At 26.6% G+C, this 23,882-nt stretch overlaps 4 protein-coding genes across 7 annotated transcripts in view; 2 read left to right on the top strand and 2 right to left on the bottom strand.

Annotated features, from left to right (window-relative positions):
• The window catches only part of LOC132917692 (ras GTPase-activating protein raskol-like), a 130,055-nt gene that overhangs the window by 42,939 nt on the left and 63,234 nt on the right, over positions 1 to 23,882 (top strand). For 2 of the 3 annotated variants that reach the window (XM_060978548.1, XM_060978544.1), the window contains exons 2-3: positions 15,949 to 16,088; positions 16,235 to 16,279. In XM_060978548.1, the coding sequence (XP_060834531.1) occupies positions 15,949 to 16,088; positions 16,235 to 16,279 (185 nt within the window). The remainder of the gene's footprint in view (positions 1 to 15,948; positions 16,089 to 16,234; positions 16,280 to 23,882) is intronic. The other variant, XM_060978545.1, reaches the window with a different exon arrangement.
• On the bottom strand, positions 255 to 7,492 carry LOC132917696 (uncharacterized). Of its 2 annotated transcripts, XM_060978559.1 has the most exons (10): positions 7,101 to 7,492; positions 6,794 to 6,931; positions 6,382 to 6,556; positions 6,148 to 6,299; positions 5,538 to 5,667; positions 5,335 to 5,474; positions 4,985 to 5,170; positions 4,791 to 4,859; positions 1,410 to 1,499; positions 255 to 740 (listed from the first exon to the last, which is right to left on the bottom strand). In XM_060978559.1, the coding sequence occupies exons 1-10, from the start codon at positions 7,206 to 7,208 to the stop codon at positions 627 to 629; spliced, it is 1,302 nt and encodes a 433-aa protein (XP_060834542.1). In that variant the 5' UTR covers positions 7,209 to 7,492; the 3' UTR covers positions 255 to 626. The 2 variants fall into 2 exon arrangements, with proteins under 2 accessions (XP_060834542.1, XP_060834543.1); XM_060978560.1 differs by lacking the exon at positions 4,791 to 4,859.
• LOC132917699 (uncharacterized) lies at positions 10,271 to 12,300 on the bottom strand. Its single transcript, XM_060978563.1, has 4 exons — positions 12,057 to 12,300; positions 11,130 to 11,198; positions 10,688 to 10,777; positions 10,271 to 10,566 (listed from the first exon to the last, which is right to left on the bottom strand). Exons 1-4 carry the CDS (start codon positions 12,276 to 12,278, stop codon positions 10,510 to 10,512), a joined length of 438 nt encoding a protein of 145 aa, XP_060834546.1. The 5' UTR covers positions 12,279 to 12,300; the 3' UTR covers positions 10,271 to 10,509.
• On the top strand, positions 19,183 to 23,449 carry LOC132917695 (uncharacterized). Its single transcript, XM_060978558.1, has 4 exons — positions 19,183 to 19,340; positions 21,375 to 21,482; positions 21,571 to 21,627; positions 21,824 to 23,449. The coding sequence occupies exons 2-4, from the start codon at positions 21,393 to 21,395 to the stop codon at positions 23,099 to 23,101; spliced, it is 1,425 nt and encodes a 474-aa protein (XP_060834541.1). The 5' UTR covers positions 19,183 to 19,340; positions 21,375 to 21,392; the 3' UTR covers positions 23,102 to 23,449.

The raw sequence follows: 23,882 nt of genomic DNA, 5'->3' as shown, positions 1-23,882 counted from the left end.
TCGTTATTCAAATATGGTACAGTTTGTCAGTGCAATCAGAATATAATATTTTAATGGTAAAATATCACCTACCTTGGCTTGTCTTGAATTTCGACCATCTGCGGGGATTAAAAAATCATGCGCACGCAACGACTGCATCATAACGAGCCTGCTGTCCATGTGACTTTGTATGCGTCCGTGTACGTTGAATTGTATACGCGCGAGCCATAAGGCGTACAACAAAGAATACTATTATTTTATTATTATTATTTGTTTTTATTTTATGCATAACATTTTTCAATAATATAATTTGTTATTCGTAGTATGTATACATATACACATAAGAAAACTTTTTGATATCGATTAAATTAATCTAACCCCATTCCAATGTATACATTGTCAAGTCTAAAAAATAATAATTTAAAAAATCGATATATTCAATCAAATTAACGTAGCTTTTATAAAATCCCAACTTTCATTTATCGTGCAAATAAAGATTAGTAGCAATATCGAACAATTTACAATATAGTATCGTTGTGTAATATTGACTGTACTGTGTGCTATATAGTATATATACTACGTGAGTCGTATAAGAAAATTATAAATTGTGAAATAAATAAATATAATGTAGAGTTGCACTCGTTGGATCATTCGTCAAATTTGTCTGCGGTCGGGCGATCATAAATTGGATATTGTTCTTCGATGACCGTCATGTACGATTGAATGATGATCACTAGGTATCCTCCCACTGCCATTACACTCTGTAAAAAAAAGATGAAAATGCATTTCATAAAAATGTCACTATACACTGACATAATTTTGGTATAAGTTATAACTGACTGATATACTTGATTATACATTATCACAGCATAGTTATGTATTTTAATTATACTTCTTTTGCCGTATTGGGTATAACATAAATTTATGATATTATATTAATTGTAATTAGTTATTGACCTTGACGATTCTATTTTCTTATTTAAAATCAAAATTTCTAAACGTATTTGACTATTTTAAATATTAATCTGGGTATATGAGTTTTGTAAAGTTCCAAAATTAAAAAACAGATGAATTAATATTTGTTTAGTGCATTATTGTCTTATTGAAATAGCGATTCACTATTTCTTTAACACTACAGATACATATAATTATGATAACTTATTAAGCACACGTTTACCCGACACGTACTAAGGACATTTTAAAAATATTGAATTTCTTAAAATTGGTTGGCATCAAAACCCTTTAATAATAGAACCTTTTTATATTTTATCATATGGACCAATGACGTCGAGGTCACTACTTTCCTTTTGCTACCCAGAAACAATAGAACCTTACTCATCCGAGTAACTTTGATAATTATTAATATCGGTTTGTTATATTTGTAGAAAAAGATAACGTTTTTTTTCTAGCTTGTAAAAAGAAAGACTCACTGATAAGAAATATTCGTCATCCAAATAACTCAGGCCATATAAAGAAAATCTTATTTTCTTATTATCAATCCTTTCCAAGAAACGTTTTATCTGAAATAAAAAACACAACATTTAAAATTAGATCGTGCCAACAATAATATTAATTATAATAATATGGTTGAAATAACAACGGCTTTGATGTTATAATAAAAGTTCGTTTTATTTTGTCGTCGGGTTTTAAGTGTATTTGATTATCATTAGCATCGATACAACACAAAACTATAAAAACATAATAAATTAGAAGTTTTAATATTTTTCTTGTCATCTTTAATATATTTCTGATTTTATACTGTTCGATCATTCAAAATAAGATATTATAAGATCTAAAGTATAATAGGGAATTATTAATTCATATTATTATTATGTATACACATTAAAGTATTTAACAAACAATTACACAAAGGCGCGTTTAAAACCGGAAATGTATTATTATTGTTTCGAAAAGAAAAATTAAGTTTGTAATTATTAAATTAGAAGGTCATCTAATCTAATTTCGAGTTCATTGGGAGCATTCGGTTTTACGAACGTTTTACTCGTAATTCGTTTTTAGTTTTAAAAAAACGATTGATGCTATTATTGATATTCGAGACGATTGAATGTAGATTTTTTTTATGTATTGTGATGAAATAAAAGCAAAAACATAATAATACAAAGGTTAATAATATCATATTATATAAAGTATTGACAATATAGTAGTTTTTGATGACAAAATATTACAAAAGATATTCTCACTGCTGTTGGTTGTTAAAAAACTGTAATATTATTATAAATTTTATAATAATATTGTATATCTAAAATACATATACAGTGTTTATTTTAACAGTAAATACTCATTATCTCAGAAAATTATTGTTCAAAAAAATGTTTTCTTTATAATTTAAACATCTTACACTGTATGTCCAAAAAAAAATTAAAATTTGGATTAATTAGAATTTGCGCTAATATTAAAAATTCCCATTATCGCGGTAATATAATAATATTACTGTATTATTTGTAAATATATATTATAAATTTAGTCGAACATTTTTTTAGTTTAAAGAAAGATGTTAATTAATTATAAACAAGTCAATTTGTTTGTCCGATTTTTTTTTTTTATATAGACACGTGTATTAAGTCTAGACGCAAAATCGCGCGTATGATTAGTGATTAGTGGTTTCTGCTTATTATAACAGTTAATAATCAATTATGAATATTAGGTTTATATTTTTGTAGGTAGTAGTCTACGAAATATATCAATTGCATTTTTAGTTATTACTGATAACTGCGATACCGTTATGCATGTATTATGTATACTCAATGTATAAAGTATACACCTAACAACCTATTATTTATTAAATAGTCATAATATTATTAGGTATATTCAATTTCTCTATTTCCACGAGTTTTACTTTATGCTGTAGTGCCTAATCTGTAAGGTTGCACGGACTTATAAATACTTAATGGATATTAATAATAGTACATGATTCAAAATAGTATTACAAAAATTAATTTTAAATTAAAATTGTAATTATTTTTATATTTTATGAAAATATTGCACATTTTAATAATTGTTCCTCTCGATACGACATTTTCTAAAATCGTGTTTCAAAAACAGAAAAATATTTATTAGAAAAACAATATTTTAGACGTATAACGTTTACGACTTTTACGTTCCAATGATTGTAAAGTAAATCTGAAATCACGCAAATCATAACAGCAACGCAGCAGTTACACTATATTATAGTTTGTATAATACTATAGTATATTGATATAAACAACATGGTATGATCACAAAAATTCAGATTTGGTTCAAGTCTGCGCAACACGTTATTTGCTTAACCATAATATCATAGATTATACGTTTATATAATTTATGTATATTTTTTTATTTATGCCCATAGTGGCATAGTCTCATGTTGTCATTGAATTATTATTACTATACACTATATAGTAGACTATGTCATGTGCCTACCAAATAAGCATTTGACCATCGTAAAGTTCCGATCATACTGTCCATCGAGAGAACGCACCCATTTTGCACATCCCCACGTGACACCATCCCAACGAAATCTGTTCCACTATGGCAGGGTATCGAATAGCTATGCGCAAGAAAGCCAAAAAAATTGTAACGGTCCCCGCGGCATCTTCTCTTACTGGCCTACGTAGTGGTGTATTTCTGTGGTCACGCTACCACTCGATCTACTTTATTCATCTAAATTAGAAATGTTATTATAACGTACAAACCATAGTTTATTCATTCGATAATTGATAACCGTTGGAATAAGTAATATATAATGATTTGTTATATTTTTAATTTTTATGTATATATGAAAAGTAAAAAAAAAATCAATATCAAATTGTTGTAAAGAACAATTTATATGATTTCATAATAAATAATGACTGAAAAAAAACCAAAATCAGATTAACGTCAGAATTTTTTTATAAAACAACCAATTATAAACATTAAATTAAAATTAAAATAATCATCTTGTATTCCTGTATATTATGTAAGTGTACAATTAATAAATAGTGAAGAATAAATCATGAAATTTTAACCTAGATATTATATTATTTTTATAGTGAGTACTATTGTATATTGATATTTACACGATTTACACGTGCAGCCTGTACAGGCACTTGTTTAATTTATTATTAGCTACTCATTTCTAAAATTAAAGTATTGTTTTGAATTTACTATAGTTATTACCTTATAATTTATATATATTATATAGTAATAATTAAACACTATAATAATAACAAAGAAGTTGTAAAAGAAGCTAAACAGAGCTATCAAAATATGTTTTCATAGAACTCCTATGGTGTAAATTTGTAAACACCTTTGCGGCTAGTCATAAGACATTTATTTTGTTCTTTGTTAGAATGAGCCATGAGGTACATTCTATATATGTTTTATCTGAACTTTTTTGTGTCTTATATGTATTTAATTTCGTGGTATAATAATTTATGTTGTTTATAGTGTTTATACCTATAATTTATCTCGATAGTATTAAAAATAAATTATTATTCTTATGGTGGGTCGCGGTTAGGTATACTTAATAGTCACTAATAGTTGTAACATAGTAGATTTCAATGTAGGATGAACTAGTTTTCTTTTTTATCGCTTATATGTGTTTCGCATAATTTTCATCAAGAAATAATTTTATGTAAAACATAATATGCATATTGATTGTCTACTTAAATAACTTAACAAGACATAATATTTTTTAGGTTAATCTCGTTGTATAAATATTAAAATGAAACGATGCGAGATAATTATTTTAAAATTCTAAAATGCATTCCTATTCATTCTGGTTTATTTTTATTATACTACAATTAATAATATTAATTATATAAATACTCAACTCCTTTTTTTTCGTCATCGGTCAAACGTTTGTCAAATGCAGTATTGAGAATAGTTTTCGTTCGTCTGGCCTGATATGTACAATAGTGAATAGATGTAACAAAACCAACACCATTTACAAAGTCCGCATAATTTAAGTATATATCTTAGTTTCGATAAATAAAATTATAGAACATGAATTATAATGTGTGCTTACTTCGTTGGACGCAAGTGAAGCGGCTTTGCATAAAATATATACTCTTATCATGTAATGCAGCGGCCATATAACCATGGATATTTGTGGTGTAATTCTAAAATTTGAATATGCCATGATGATGCCTAAGACGAATAAATGGGGCAGCATGTTCAGTATACAAGTGATGATGCTCAAAAGGATCAGCACCTTGTGCATATAAAAACAAACTAGAAGAACGGGCAGAATGGCATATTATATAATACACAACATGTTGTATTATATTGAATAACATAATATGTATTATATTATAATCACAATAGTATTTTTGCATTAGTAATTCAGTTTTTATGTTGCAATAATACTACCGATACCTGATAAACGTCGTTTATGCGATCGAGAATGAAACAGAGGTCAGTGTGCGCTCGGTTCAACTTCCGGAGGTGCATTACCATGTTGGTCGGCAGCGTCAACCGGTCTGACATCGTAAATAAACCCGGTGGGCGTATTGTCACTGAAATCCTCTCCAAATTGATACAAATTGAAATCTAAAATACTTTTACGATTTTATGCTCACCCTGGTTTTTTCGGACACGAAGCCTGTCCAAGGATACGTTGAGACACTTAAAACATTTTGCTAACATTGAACACATACACCAAAATTGGATACACAGTGAAAGCGCTTCAAGTTTGTGGATAACGTTGTCCTAAATAAAAACATTGAAAATAAACAGCCATAAATGTAGAAAATAAAAATTGAACACTGCAGAATGTGTATTGTATTATAGTTAAAAATTGCAATGCCTATTTGTATATAATAATATTGATATAAAACATACAGGTAGGTACATGGAAAAACTATTAGTATACAATTTTAGTAGAAAAAATGATAGCTTTAATTTTAGTTATAGCCTATACCAGTGTTTCCTAACCTTATAAATTGTAATAAAGTGACATAGCTATAATACTACCAGAGTATTAGAAATTTCTTCTGCAAGATAACCAATAAAAAAAATAAAAATAAAGTCTAGTTGTATTGTAATATACTAATATTGTAATACTGTATAGGTTCTAGTTCTAGTTATATTTATTATTCTTATATTGAGATGTGGATCGCAACTCAAATTTGGATCTTGATCCACATCTCTAGGTTAAGAAACACTGGTCAGTATATTTTAGATACCCACGATCATGATAAACAGTTTCCAAGCAAACGACAGTCTTATCCTATTGAAACTCGTCGTAACTGATACGATCGACAGGACTGTGTTCATTATGATCATCATAATGGATTCAATGTTAGTGTTGCGTGCAATCATGTTAATAGTGTTTTTGTCTCCTAAAAATCGTGGTATAAATTGACGAAGTATAATATACATGCTAAGTTTATAAACTATATCAAAATTAACATTTAAACCAACCTATAATCGAGCCATGGCATTTGAAAAATGTGTTAAAGAGCTCGAAAACTTTTCTTAGACCTTTTAAATGAAATGGCATCAATATGTATATAATTATGATAATTGTTTGATTCAACCACAAAGATATTATGAACATCGGTCCAACTACTATCTGTATACGATCATGAATCGTTAACTAAAATTTAAAATGCATAAAATACTTTATATAAAAATTAATATTTTTAGGGAAATTAATATAAAAGTTCTTGAAATTAAAACTGCATTATTTGTTTTTATGTGCTATCGCTACCACATAGAGGTAAATTGTATCAGATATACTTCCATTTAAAAACAATAGATAATATAACTGCTAAAATTTTTAATTTTTTTAAAACTATGAAATTTACTATATTATTATAACTTATTTATTTACATTGCTCAAAGTTCTGTTTCCTTGGTACTTGATTGCGTTCCTTAATTCTCGTGTAGTACTTCCAGAAACTATAAGTAATATAATGTAACACAACGAAAAAATTAATCCAGGTATACTCCACAAACTCTTGTTAATAATCTAAATAAAATGATATAGAAGAGTTTAATAAATCGTATTAGTGGTTACAGACTTACAGTATATGTATAAAAAATAATAATTAAAGTAATGACTAAATTCTACCGAATCGAAAATACTATTTATGTATATTTTAATAAAATCAGATTAAATAAATCAAAATAAGAAATACCATTTCACTGTCGTTCTTTGGTATATGGATAGGCATCCATCCAAACGGTATTGAATAATAATAGGGCACGGAAAAACTCTTAAATATGATGTATGAATCGACTTTCATGTTCGTTATTCTAAACTGAAATAAAATATTTATTTTGAATGTAATATTATATGATACAGGTACCTATAGGTTTGACTGTGAGATATGTGTATAATATGGGTATATAGACACTAATCATAATATTGTGATTGCCTGTTGTTGTTAGACTAAAGGCCTAACAATAGTTATTATACTTTATTAATACAAAAAATGAATTTTTTGTATCAATAAACTTTCGACTTGTTTTATTAATTTTCTATACAACTAACAACTGTTTACTGTATTATTGTTAGTAAAAACGGCATTCATATTTTTTACATTGGTAAAGTGGTATATTATGTATACGATTTTCCGATGAGTGATTTAAAAGTTATCATATATTATTATTATGTACACAATACTGTAATCTAATCCATGGACTTTAATAGGTCAAATGAAACTTATTGACCTAAACATTTTATGTTGTTAATAATAATATTGAATACTAAATTATGAATACCTACATAGTGTGTATATGAAACTAAAATGATAATAAACTAAACTAAATTGTACATATAATATTTTATTTATCATTCTAATACCTACATCATAATATATCATGATATAATATTACGTAGACGTTCAATATAATTATAGTTAATTGTTACAATTAATTAAAAATATACGCTTAAAATAAATGTTTTCGTTGTAATATATTAAATATAATTTATGTTATGCGAATACTACATGATGTGACAACAAGTAGTGGACGCTTTTTAAACGTATTACTTAGCCCGCAATACCTAACCGCTATTCGTTTGGAAAAAGAAGAATTGTTGTTCTTTTATAATATGGGAAACAAATATGTTAATACATTACGTCAATGAACTATAAAAGACTATACAAGCTTTTAGAGCTGTTATCGTAATTAAATTATTTGTCGATTAACAATAGTAAGAGTAATATCAATTTCACAATAAATCATTATCGATATCTTATGGTGGAATTGAAATGTGTAGGTCATGGTTAGGAGGAGCTTAGTGCATAACACATACTCAATAGGCAGTGACATGGAACTATATAACATTGTGTCTGTATTTTATACATGGTATATGTTCTGTAGTAAGATTTTAGGCGCGCGATAAATATTACGAGTACGTATCACCGGGACCAATTAATCGTGTAAAAAATAATTCGGTTCGATTTCTTTGTTGTGATAATAATATAATGCAGTGCGTGTAAACCCGAGGTTAAAGCCGTAATTACTCTCTAATTTTACAATAGCCGACTTTATACCCCCTTAGCTACATAATTAATATAATATATTTTTATAGACTTGGTCATATTCTGGACATGTCTAATAACTCACAATAACGCAACGCGAATAGGCAAAAATGATAGGAGTACGGCCGCGCTGATAACTTTTAATTAATCGTAGGTCGTAGGTCATTCTAAAAAATATTATATTATTATATTACATTATATTATGCATTTGTAGCATAGCCTTCGCCAGCATTTATTTTGTCCTACCTGTATGGCTGTATATCTTTCTATTTTAGTACAGTCCTTCGCTACGGTCATATTCGTAATATTCGTTATCTATTCATTGTACGATTGTATAATATTATGTGACATGATGTGTCAATGTACATTGTGCGCCATTGTCTAACTCATCTAAGTAGTAAGTATGTATTAAAATATGAACGATATATCACGAACTAATAAGATAATAATATAATGGACCAGTATTGAATCTTTATACCATTTACCACAATACGACCGAGTGGGTAAACCGTGTGAAGGGAGGAGGGGGTCTGAGAGACCTTAAACTACTTGAAGTAAATATATAACTATCGATGACATACAAGTAATTTAATTTTCTTAAGCCACAATAAAAAAAAATTAAAACAAAATAATTAATATTTGTGTAGAATTACACAAAAAGTGAAAAAACATTAATGAAAAATTGACAAATATTAATACATTTACATAACTAGGTATATACGATCATTATATATTTTTATATTTATAATTTATAAAAAACAACTAAACAACAGTCGTGTTGTTAATTTCATGTTTAAAATTACCTATACTCTAAAAACATAAAAATATATGATTGAGAAGAAGAGACATTTTACGATGTTATATATTCCGTATATGTACCTAATAAATACAATTTTTTTTTACCATTCAAAAACATTAATGTTAAAAAGTGGCTTTTATCAACTTTTTTCAAAAAAATTGTAAATAGTAGCAAATATACTAAACTTATTATGCTTCCAACAACTACAATAAGTCTGTATGTATTTATCCGTAAATAAAAGTCATCAAAACCGTCGTGTGTACATTGAATTATTGTTATTCGTTATGTCCAGGTGTATTACTGCACTGCAATGTGGCAAATGTAAAACCATAACAATGCTTTCAAATAAATTTCATATTTTCAGAGAAAAGTTGTATACTTAAGAAATGAAAATTTCTTACTCATTTTTTTGTATAGCTGCAGTATTGTATGTAGACACTACACTAGACATGTGAGTTTACGATGAATGATGCAATTCTATACAGTACCTATACACAATTCTGAAACTCCTAAACTTTTTTATTTGTTTATTTAAATGTGAACTGTATGGTGTTTAATAAATTTTATTGTAAACACTAAATTTTGAACGAAATTATAATATATTGCAATTGTATATTTTTATTAAGTAGACGAAACCCTATTTTATATACACCTGGTGACGGTACAGTGTGTCATGGTGAAAAATTAAGGTGCTATTCATGCATTATTATATAATATATTATGCTACATACCAAAGTGGTATAATGACAACCTTTTTTTTGTAAAAGAAAAAAAGAGGTTTATTCTGATAATATTTTACTTAACAATGGCAACAACAACAACAACAACAACAAAAAACACTATCTCTGAAAGAAATCTTTTATTTGTGTTGCATGTACAGTTCTGAGTTACAGTATAGTATACTATCCGATTGTATTATATTATACCTTGTACACATGAATAGTTAATAAAATAACAATTATTGTCGTACACAGCAATATATTATAAATTTTAATATAATGTATTAATATCTAACCGCCGTTTGTCCATAGACCATTAGTGTTTGTGGTTCAGCGTGCACCTGTGCAAGTCATGGCAGGGGTGTTTTAAATCAAGTTTGTGTTTAAACAATATTACGATAACGATGAACTTGATTGTATAGTAGAAATGTAATTAGGAGACATCTATAATGTAATATTATACGTATAATATCATATACATGTTGTGGCCGCGGATCTACGCTATTATTTAAATTACACCGATTCGCTGCAGGGATTTGGTTTAACTGTAGTTGTACTGCAATACAATCACCAAATACGAAATCACGCTGATCACTGCCTGGAAACAAACCGTATTTTGAAAACAAATGAATTTTAAATGGCCTTTTATGGCATTTAGTCAACCGCAGAATTGTATTTTTTTTTTATTTATACATTGTTTTGTTCATAATTTGTCTTACCGACGATAGAAGCGTCTTGTCTACCGTCACCATACCACAGACGTCGAATTTCACTTTGCTATGCCTCAAACGCCGGGACAATCGTTTCATCTGAAATAATCGGTACGCCTATTAAAGTGGATAATGTATTATTTACTAAACTCTGCCCTAGCAGAGAAAAAGGGCCCAAAAGTCGACAAAGTTGACAGGTGTAACTTTTACAGAATACACTTCAATTTTGAAAAAAATATTTTGACAAGGGTTGTTAAAAAGGTATTTTTTTTTTGTTACGCTTATGAAATATTTATTTTTGTGCTTTTGGGTTGCATTTGGGTCATATCTTGTGCTTATGGATTACAGCCAAAAAAATTTGTCGCGTGAACATTTACAGAGATTGATGTGTACGCAATAAATTGGAAATATGTATATTGTATATTATATAGTATATAATCGTATTACATACCTCCCAACACTCACCGTTTACGCCTAACGTTTCTCTTGCGATCTGAGCCAAGTCATGTAGACGGTCGTCCTACAACACAAAATTATAATATTAACATAAATTCGCTTTATACGGGTTATTCATTGATACGTGCTGTAGGTCAAAAACGCGCACACTGAATGATATACACAACACTCTCAAACACAAATATAATATATGTATTTAGTCAGGTCCAGTAACTTTTAACCTATAGCCAGTTTGCCAAACTTTTCAATAAGGTAGAATACAACATTTTATTTTATTTATTTTTAGTCATATGAGGTACACTTATTATATTTTTATACCTTAGTCTTATTAGAATTTAGAAGAAGTTGGAAAGATAGTTACTAAATTATACATCACACACACAATAATAAAACACTACAAACTATTTCTTACACCTTAGCAATAACGAAATGTTAAAATATTATTGTCTGTTATGGAATCTATTTTCTTTGGTGTTCCTATGTACTCAATTTTATAATAACAAAACAGTTATTTTGTACTTAGATAAAAATAATTTATGTTTTTTTTATTATTATATTATTTAACGCCCAATTTAACTAATACCTGTTAGTCTGTTACACAGACTAACATTGAAAAATGTAGTTTTTGTGTGTCATTTAATATTTTGGTATATAATATTGTATGAGGTCTGCGATTTATATTCAATAATAATTAATTTACTTATATCCTAAAAGCTATACTAATTTGAAATTTCCATCGAACGTTAAATACATAATATTGTTGTACATATAAAATAAGGTTAATCTTACGGGCAAACTCCATGAAAAGACATTCATATATAATGTATGGATATTAATGTATCAACATACTATCTGTACATATATATACAAGAGATTAAACGATTAAACACATATATATATATAGCCTACTGCAAAAGTATACCTGGTCAACGACCGAAGACGCTGCGAAACACATCAGGGCTATTCTGCTAGCACAGTTCAACACCCACGACAGGTGCACAATGGCTAAGAGAAGCGGTGCCCCCCGAGTCCTATAAGCCGAAATCGTGTCGAACAGACCGCATATCGTGTTGAACATGTAACACGACGCGTTTATCAGGACGCGTTCCTCGCAGACGCTGCAGACCAGTGTCACGCCATGCATAAGTTTCCCGTACGCAACTTCCACCATGTAGATATCGTCTGCCAAGCATAACAATAATAACACAATATTATAATATTTTGTTAATATTGTTAATAGGTTTGCGACGTTGAAGCGAAAGCTAGTATAGGTTGACTTGGGATTTGATTTTTGAACAGAGCAATCTATACTTTTAATTTCACACTTTGGAGTAAAATACATTTTTAAAAATCGTGATTTATAAAATTTATTATTATCGTCTACCGAGTATTCGTGTATTGAACAAATAGTTATTTTTATTAAAAAATATTTGAAAATAAGATGGGCTGGGTTATGTACATTAGGCGTGCGCGGGCCTAAATGTAAGGCAGTGCTTATAGTATTTTTGCGCCCCCTTCTTTAGTAGGGCACTAATTTTTAATACGATAAGTAACATTACAATCAATTATTTTGTGTAAATGTATAAATAAATAATAATAAATATTAATTAATAAGTTTTTTATATTGTATAATATTTATGTAAATAGTAATTATAATAATAACAATAATATTATAAAAAACTACAATAGCAGATGCTTATTACCTACTCTGCCTATACTTAAATTATTAAATTCGTTTAATACTAAATCATTTATTGTAACTAAATAAATAAAATTAATAATTTCGAACAATATTAGGCCATATGTATATGGTACTGCTCCTATTATAAACGTTGGTTTTTACACACAAATTTTGTGCTTATGTTACATTATATCAATCTTTTAATTACATACTTTGGATATTTTAATTAGTGACAACATATAAACTACGGTCTCCTGATTATTGGGCTTAACTTTTAGGGTTTTAATTACAAAATATCAATATATGCCCACGCATAACAGCCAACATGTACCCCTACCCCCTGCGCCATCGTATGGCTATGTATTATAGTGTTATTGTAAACTGTTTTATCAAATATCATTATTTATTACCTATATACTTACACCTGTGATAATAATTATTTCTCTCCATAATCGTGGTATTTCTATCTCGAACTTTTACCGCCATCGCAGTCGGTATTTCAGATGAAACCGTCATCTGTTGCAAGACATTGTTCAGCCTTAAAAATTCGTCTTCGAGACTCCAACAAAACCATGCAAACTGAAGGTCCACAGTCAATATTCCTAATTTGCAAATATCCTATACCGACAGACATAAAATTAGTATTACAGTCTAAACAAAATGCACATTTTTCTGATCCAATTTTCAACAGACTTGAAAGAGTAGGTTGATTGCGGAACCGGCTTTTTTTTGAATACCCGGACAGTTGAACGAAAAGCACGCCGGAACTAGGTTTCCTACAACTAATACAAATACGATTACGATTCTCCACGTATCTGTAAACATATTATAGACAAATATTATAAGCTCCATTAATTTTCCAATAATTACTCGTGGATATCATATTCATTAATACTTGTGGACGTTTCTAACTGCGGCATCGTAATGACTTCTATTTGTTTACAGACCAACGGAAACAAGCAACTAAGTAAGCATATTGCATTGTATGTCCAAAAATCCAAATGTATTATCTTTTCGAAAGCCACGTCTTGTTTGGTTTTCTGAAATCATTTTTCGAATCCCACCCAACGTTAATAGAGTGGGATTAGGATACGGATAATATACGGCTGTTGTATGGAATACGATATAATTAGTTTTATTATCCCCACAGCTCAAGCTAGTATAACATTATATTATTATACGTTTCGAATATTATTACTCACAGTATAACATTTGGTAAATTATTCTGCAAGCGGAACTTTCTAGTAATTTTAATTTTTTTTTTTACGTACATAAATACAAAATAATGAACGGTGAGACGCTTGATTTACCCCCCCCCCCCATGTCCACATAATATTTACATACGGTTATTTTTACATTAGTCTTAAGAACGTATTAACAAGTTTTTACTATAATTACACTATTACCTATATATATATAATATATATACACGATTAACGTTGATTTATTGGTTAATATATAGTTAATAGTTTAATACTATTTAAATATTACTTATTAATACTATTAGACTTTTTATACTTTAACGACTAATCACCGATAATCAATCTGATAGAAAAATATTATATATAAACTAATAAACGTATTTATTAAAGTCAATGAATTTTGGAAAAGGAATGCTCCTTCTACAGGAACTAGATTCACTATCGTTATAAATCATAATATTTCCAATGTTGCATATTAAATTATAAGTATACTATAAGATATAAATGTAATTATTAAATTAGTGTACTCTGTCGGTTAAATATGAAAAAAAATTAATATACTCGAAAAACTATGTATACCATAATAATACATAAATATATAAATTTTATAAAACTAAAAAGAAAAAAAGAAACGCATCACCCTAAATTCGATATAAACTGTAAATACAATGTAGACATAATTGTCTCTTCAGCCATATAATCTAAGACTAATTAGTAATTACGTGAACGTGATAATATATTTATTTTTACCTCAGTATCTTCCATCATCCAAGGTTTCATTACGTAATCTATTTGGTTGACAACGATGGTTAAACACCATAATAATGAAATCGTGCACGCTACGAACTATATGCACAAAACAAATAACTATTTATATTGTATGTTGTATAATTGTTTAAGTAATTAATTAATTATTATTTATTATATTCTGATAGCTGGGTCGAGAAACATCCCGTGCGGTGTGACCGGTGTGTATATAATAAATGTACAAAATGTGATTCAATGAGTTGCGTTATTGAGTATACTGGTTATATAGGTTATATAAAAAGAACAATATTAAATTATAGCCATTATAGGTATTTAAAATTAAATTTGGGTTTTAATTACCTTATGTGTTTTTGGAACGATTGTCATCCAAGTACCGAAAAACAGCGATACATAATATATAAATTTATAAATATGGTTTTCGATGAAAACGTCGTTCATTTTAAATTCGATTCTACAAAATGCCAGTTTTTACATATACAAATTAATAAATTGATTTTAAAATAAATATTGACTCAAGAAAAATATTTACTATAGTAGGTATACCTACTTATTGTTTGCAGTGTTTGCACAGAACGTAAAATAATACGAAAAAAATAATATTTATTGTGGAATATACAACAAATGTGGTATACTCGAGAATAAAATTATTTTTAGTGCGTAAACTTTAATGAAAATTTATACGTATGAATTGAACTAAACAATTACAAATATTAATACAAATTTAAAAAAAAATGTATTTATGATTTTATATTTCTATCTCCTATCTATACGTATTTTATGTACCTATGATATATAATCAAAACAAATAAATTTTTTTTTTTTTCAAACGAATAGAAGTTATCAGATATTAATAAATAACAAAAATATATTAAATTATTTAAATTATTATATAAATTAAAATGAATGTGCACGAGATTACGAATTATATTATTTTATAGTTATGTTGATAGTTGTTCAGAAACTAATTACTATTAAATGTATTAAGTATCGAATTTCGTTTTTTGTATACATTGACGGCGATACATCACATAATCACAACATTTACTTAGATGGCTAAATTTTAGGTTTATAAATTAAATCGAGTTATTTGTATTTAACATTTTTGTAAGAACTAATAACTGTATTAAATTTGTAATAATATAATAATATTTTAATTTTTACAGATCGTGATCTTCAGATTGGTCATCGGCCAGCAAATGTTGTTAAAGATAAAAAATTGAACTTCATTACCTGGGAACCGTATTTTTGTGTTCTACTGCAAGATGAACAGACATTAACTGCATATAGAAGCGAGGAACTATCCGTAAATATTTTTTTAATTTTTTTTATTACAATTCAAAAACAATGTCTAGGCTCTTACTAACAATTTAAATTAAATTATGTATACAATAAATATAATATTATTTATCCGTTATACATTTTTAATACATTTCCTATTTTATTTCTTAGATATTCCCTGGGACTGCGCTAAGGACAATAACGCACGCTTTTAAGGTTGGTGCTTATGGAAATAATAGAATGTATCTATAGTTTTCTTTTTAAGATACTTAGTCAGAGATAAATAGATAACTATGTTTACAAAATGTACAAATAAATCAATAATTAATAATTAGGACTAGGGTTTATATGCATTTATAATTTATATGATTATTTTGTGATGTCATCTTAAAAATGTAGTCAGTAGAATTGTCTAACATTTATGTAAAATATGTTCAATTTTTTTATTTCGCATATTTAAAAAAATTTTAAATACCTTTAATGTATAAAGAATAATTTGTATTTTTTAGATCAGTATGTTAAGGAAATCTTATGAGGAATACTATAAACATTTTCAAATCTATTCATATTATATATTATAACTGTACACGAAAATAGGTAAAAGCTTAAATGTTTAGTATCATAATACACTCCTAATTTAAAATTCATAAAATCAGTAATTTTGTCTTGACGAATAACAAATTAAATTGTTTTAATTATATTATGGATTTATTTTAAAGTAGAACCAACCAAAATTATTTCATCCGTTTTTATTTAATTTATTTTATAATTAAGTATAAGATGTCTGAGTATCGCTTCTCTTTTACTTATTGATTGGTAAATTAACTATAGATTTACTTATAATTTGATTGCATAAATGCATATTTTTGAAAAAATTAAATGCATAAATATTTTTTTATTTTTTATCGCATATAAATTCTAGTCCTATAATAACATAAAAAATAGTGTATTATTATGAAATCGTATTCACACAATTTAAAGTAAATGCAAATAATCTCTGACTACCTATATAATATGTGTTTGTCTGTGTGAAAGTATTTGATTTTATCGTAGCTATTAAAAATGCTTGTGCTTGTAATAATTAAATAATTATTATTTTTTGAAATATTTTACGCTTACACAATAACAATTTTATTGGTTTTAGTAATAATTTACATTTAACATATAGGTACAGATTGCAATCTACGGAGACGTTAAGTATATTCGTATATATAATATAAAAATATATATTATAGGTACATACATATTACATATAATGATAATATATAATATACTATACATGCAAAGTATTTATTATAAACGATTACACAGAAGTAATAAGAAAAAAAAAATAATAATAACAATCGAGTAAAATATAATAAGAATAGACACAAGTTCGATTATATTACGACATTTACTCATGATTCAATAATATAAATATTTATTGTCTTTATTGTCTCCGTTTTAGTTATACAAACAGTTACATAATCCATAAAATTAAAATAATGTATCAATATTTTGAAATTAATTGTACATACTATTATAAATACCAAAAAGTGAACGTCGTATAAAACTTAAACATCATAAAAAGTTCATTACAAGTATATACAGTTAGCGAATTGATTAATTTTTTATGAACATTTATAAATCTATCTTCAAAGATAGCGAAATTGAGAAAAATATGAACCATAAAGATTAAGACGTAGTAGTATACAATAATATTTCGCAAATGATTTTTATATTTTATTCATTTTATGGATACATATAATGATTATTTTTTAACTCTTTAATTAGTATTATGGTTTGTTTTTAAAACCACATTAGTATTCAATAAATAAATTATTTTTTCAATTAATCTTAAGAATTAAGAAAGAACTTAGGATCAACTTAAAACTAAAAACTGTATCGTTTTAATTGATTTGACATTTTATTTTAAGTAATTTTTATCCAATTAACTCCCAATCCCGACCACCTATAATGGTTTATGGAAGTGATAGCTTATTATTTATTAATTAAATGATAGGTTACGATAGTGATTACTATATATATAGTATATACTATATTATAGTACCTTTTTTATGAATAACTGCCACACAAAACAGAAACTACATTAGGATTACTTCCTCAAAAAGTCAAAACTCACAAGTAATAATAAATTTATGTCAAATTTGTTTCTATAGCTTAAAACTATTTATTGAATTACACGATTAATACATAATTGAGTTAATTTATTATGTTTGGACCTAATTTTATTCGTAGGCAAAAATATGTAACTTGCAGACTACGACAGAGGAATTTTAATCTTAATCTTCCGTTTCTTGGTACCTAGTTACCTTCGGACTATAGAATGATTTCATCACATTTTACTGAGTAGACTACTGACAAACATGTTTATTTGATTAATTTATAGATATTAATTTTTGAATAATTATTATTTATTATACATATTTATATATATTTAATTTTGTTGACTCTATAACTCAGTCAGTCAGTCAGATTGTTGAATAACAAATCAAATATTTTTATTATTTAATAATATTATTTAAGTGAATGTACCACTGTATATTTGTGTCTATACTTTATCGTTTCTAATATTACCGTTAAAATATTTAACATCAGTGAAAACAATTATTGTAAACATTGATTTATTTTTCTTAGATCATATAACAATCGTGAATTCGTAAAATTGCATTTTTAAATCCATAGAAATTGTGATAAGTACAATAATAATTAGTGAGGCTCTTAATATTATCAGTATTATTACTATTTGTAATGAATTTTAAAGTTAATTTATTTCGTGGTAGTATATAATATTATACTCTAACCATCGATTATCCTTCCTTTTCAACACAATAATTGTGTACGAACAGATCTACTCGATCGGGTAAGAATATTATTCTGATAATGAATAAAAATGTCGCAAAAACAAAACAAATCGTAATAAAATATAATGCGTTATTAACAATAATAGACTGGTGAATGTGATACCACCAATCACCATCTCTAAATTACTCAAAATCCCGGTTTGTTATCATTGCTAGAACAACCATCATGTAATACAACAAAATGTACAAGCGTTCGAGATTGTAATTTTACGAATTCATCAATCATCCGATCAAGGGTCATCGAGATTATTATGCATTTTATTACACAAATATTATTTTCAGCAGTATTTAAATGTTGTAAGCTACTGTGGTTATAGATCAGTTAATATAAAACAACCGGCTTATTGTGATCTATTGGATGATATTAATAAAACAACCGTATACTATTATAGTTTTAAAGTAACTGTTAACAGGTAAGTCAAATATTATTAAATTATTATTTTTTTAAATCATTTATTCTAAAATAATTTTTAATTTTGATTGGAAGTAAATTAAAACAGTTTTATGTACTAGTTTAACAACAATTTTCTGAGAATAAATAAAAAATATTTTTTTTTAGAGCATATTATTGTTTCAAAAGGTATAAATACCTATTATCTGATTAAATTATTTTTTCCATAACTTTGTATTCAAAATTATTACAAAATTATTACTACTACGTAGAATTATACTTCTACAACATTATTCATGAAGGAACCAACAAGATTGGTTTCAAAAAAATGTTTCTAAATTTTAAACAATTGTTAAGGTTTCTGTTTTTATTATAATATAGGCCGAGGCCCAAAAATAATATTAATATAGAAAGGTAGATGCAACATATTATAATACAGATCACTTATTTGATAATATTTTTAATAGAATAAATAAATTAATAATAAATGACTCCTTTGGTAAATAGTTGATTGATAATTAAAAGCGAAATGTTCATTAACAAGACACTTAAGACGACGGAGAAAGGTAGTTTGATAGATAATTATATATTCCAAATTCAAAAGGAGGAAGATTCAATTTTTTTTCTATATGAGAAATTTTGTTTTACACATTTTAGTCATAATCACACAATGAATACAACTAATGATTTTTAAGATTTAATACTTATATAATATTTGAATTCGTAATTTTCATATAAAATGTATATAAAAACATTTATTTTCCTTTAATATAGTTACATTTTTTAGTTAATTAATCTATTATTATTTACATTTTTATACTTTTAATATTTACATGCATTATTTATAATACTTAATGTATTTTAATTTAAGTTAATTTTTTCATTATTTTCATAATCTCTTCTTATCAAATATTTTTTAGTAAACACTTAGCATTTAAAAAAAATATAATATATAAAACCATATAAGATAAGTGCAATAAATTCTTATCTTTTAATGTGAGAAGTTTATGATATTTTGATAAAATAACAGTTTTTGGAAAATGTAATCATTTTACTAAATCAGCATTCCCTTATATTCTGGCTTATTAACTAATAAAATAGAAACAAATTTTTTCGTAATAATTTTTATTTCTTAAACTTCTAAAACTGTTATTTACAAGTCATCAAGACATCAACTAATAAAGTATTCTAATTGAATTATTCAAACAAGTAAAATATTATAGTTTGTGTAAAAAGCGTCAAACATATATCTGATAGATGATACGTATAAGATGTTACACTGTGAAAATAAAATAGAAAATAATTTATTGAATAAAAATTTTTTTTAATTTTTTTTAACTACCATCACAAAAATAAAAATTTCAATTAATAAATTATATATACATGTATCTGACTATATAGCATTACGAGGAAGAAAAAATGAAAATTGATTATTTTTATAATTTATTAATATTTTTATAATAATTAATTGATATTTTTTTATATCAGAATAAACCTATTAGTACCTATCATTATAGGTCAAATATATATAATGGTTACCAAAATAATTCAAAAGTCTAATAATACATCAATTTGATTTTCAGATTTCTTTTATTACACACCATAGATACTGTACATTTGAAGTGAAAAGTTATATTGATTTCTTTAAATATTATATAAAACAGAAATGTACCATTTTCTAAAACCATTATTATTTATTGGTTTTAAGCAAAATAATAAAAACGTTAATTGAAAATAATTGTTAATTAACCAATCTAGATTTTCTATAGTAGTAGGAGCGTAATGAAGGGGATAGATTCCCCCAGAGCCTTATTTTACTAACATTATTCAATATTTATAGTTTTAAAAAAATTGTAATCCAACTATAATATTATAAAAAATTGAGTTCTTAATGTTTAAGGTTTTTTTTTCAAGTGATAAAGTTAACAGTTTTCCACTAAAAAAATTTTTATCCTCTCCCTGACCCCTTATTACGCCACTGTATGTATAATGTATTATCTATACCGAATTTGTAATAATTAAATGAGTAATAGTTAATATATATTTTTTTCCACAGTAAAATTAGCTCGTGATAATGCATATATTAATTGCTTCATGTCTGTTAATTGTTTGCGGAATTGTTGATGCAACTTTTCATAACCAAAGAGGTCAACGATTTAATAAGGTAATTGTAAATATATAACACAATTAAATAGGCTCCGGTATTAAATACATTTATTATAATTTTGAATTTGTTTTTCATCTAATTTTAGTTGATCCAAAGGCGGCAGAGATCTCTAGGATTCTCATATCCTTATGGATATAATTACGTGAGTATTATTTTCTACTTAAATTTGTCTATGATTAAACTTAATGAAGTGATTTAGTCGTCAACGAAGTACAGTGAAAAAATACTAATTTCACCAATTTGAAGGTGCAAAAAGTTATATTTTAACTTGTACTAGTTGTATTATATTTATTTATAATTCATACAGTGTGTATAATATTCGTATAATTTCATTACAGAATCCAATAGAGCCATCAATTGACGTCTTGGATAGTTCAATCGATATATATGATTCCAAAATAAACACATATAAACCAATACACGAGTATGTCAAAATGTCTACTCGTGGTGCAAGTTATGTACCAACTTTTTATTACCCCCCGATGAATTCTCTCTATGATTCCGAATACACTCCCGTACAAGACATTCCTAATTTAATTCCGGATAAGAGCTATGATTATAAATACATCGTTTCACCATCAAACAAATATCTATCACAGTTATCAACACCAGAAAGTAACATTGCCATTAACCTATTAGCTAACAATAAGGCATCTGTCTTAAGCTACGAAAATCCAACTTACAAATCCTCGAGCAAATCGGGATCTGGGTTGAACTTTAATTCAAAAATTTTAAATACCATCTTCATAAATTCTCAGTCAGTAGAAACGAATCCAGAGATTTCAAAAGTATCATCTCCTTCAGTAGTAATAGTAGAATTATTACCTGAAAAATTAGAACAAGAATCGACCACCATGACAACAAAAAATCTATATGAAACTATGAATTTCATCGAAAAACTATTAGAAAAACAACCAATTTTTATACAAGATCCGGTTAAAGATGAATCGAATTATGCTGCAGAAACCACAACAGAAAACGAATTGAACTCTATGGTGTTCAACGAAAACCCAACTGAAAACCAATTGTATTCTGTTGCAACAGAAGACGAATCAAACTCTATGATTTTTGACGAAAACCTAACTGAAAACCAATCGTATTCTACTACAACAGAAGACGAATCAAACTCTATGGTTTTTGATGAAAACACAACTGAAAACCAATCGTATTCAACTACAACAGAATACGAATCGAATGCTATTGCAACAGAAGACGAATTGAATTCTATTCTAACAGAAGACGAATCAGATGCTATTGCAACAGAAGACGAATTGAATTCTATTCCAACAGAAGACGAATCCAATTCTATTACGACGGAAGAAAACCAAACTGAACACGACGAATCAATGCCGGAAACATTAGTTTCTGAACTAACCGATGACGTATTTAATGATGATTGGTCTACGAAATCTCAAGAAAATCATGATTTAGAAATAATGGAACTTATGCAACGTTACCAGAAATTAAGAGAACAAATGAAACCTATGTTTATGACCGACATTAGCTCTGTTACAGACGCTACAGTACCACCAAATTTAGCAAGTGATGAAAATAAACAGTTGGAGCTACGAGGCCCGGCCTTTGAAGAAACTGAGACATCAGATGAATATCAATAATATTACCTAATTAAAATGAAATATAATAATATTTAATATCTTATAATTATAATATATTATTAATATTCTTATTTATTTGCAATTGTTTAAGATAAGACATTTTATCATGAAAACATTATTATCCTTCTCTTTATAACAAAACTGTTATGATATCTTTAAGTATAAAGCGACCTGTACTTGTTAAACAGTATATTATACATTTATACAATATACAATTATACATATTTTCAATTTTTTTACCATATTGAAATACATACTGTTAAGCAAAAAGTTAATATTTTTGTTTATTATGAAAAAATGTATTATTGTATATAGAATTGAAAAGAATACATTAATATTAATTACTGATTATAGTATTATTTATATGATGATTATTAACATAACTAATAGTATTAATGTATTATTATGATAGTATTTTTCTATTCATTATAATTTATAGTACTTCCAATTCGGTATAGATATTTTAAAAACATACAATTGTATACAAATCTAGAAAAATTCACACCGTTATTTAAAATAAGATAAATATGGTCTTTAAAAATATTTAAAAATTCTAAAATCAGATTTTGAATAAATGCATTATTGAAGAAAAAACGAAAAAAAAATTAAGTAACAGCTCTGTTTAACAGTAGGCGTTTTGATAAATGGTGATGATTTATGATTGATAAATTCACTGGAATAGTGTGTTAAATTTTAGTACAATGATAAATCATAACATAGGAAAATTATTTCTGAGTGAAGACGTATTAAATTTTCAAATCTTAGGTATGTACTATGTATA

Source organism: Rhopalosiphum padi, chromosome 1 (assembly GCF_020882245.1).
Source record: "Rhopalosiphum padi isolate XX-2018 chromosome 1, ASM2088224v1, whole genome shotgun sequence".
Taxonomy (NCBI): Eukaryota; Metazoa; Arthropoda; class Insecta; order Hemiptera; family Aphididae; genus Rhopalosiphum; species Rhopalosiphum padi.
The sequence above is the reverse complement of the archived record's forward strand: the minus strand, read 5'-3'. Positions and strand labels throughout refer to the sequence as shown.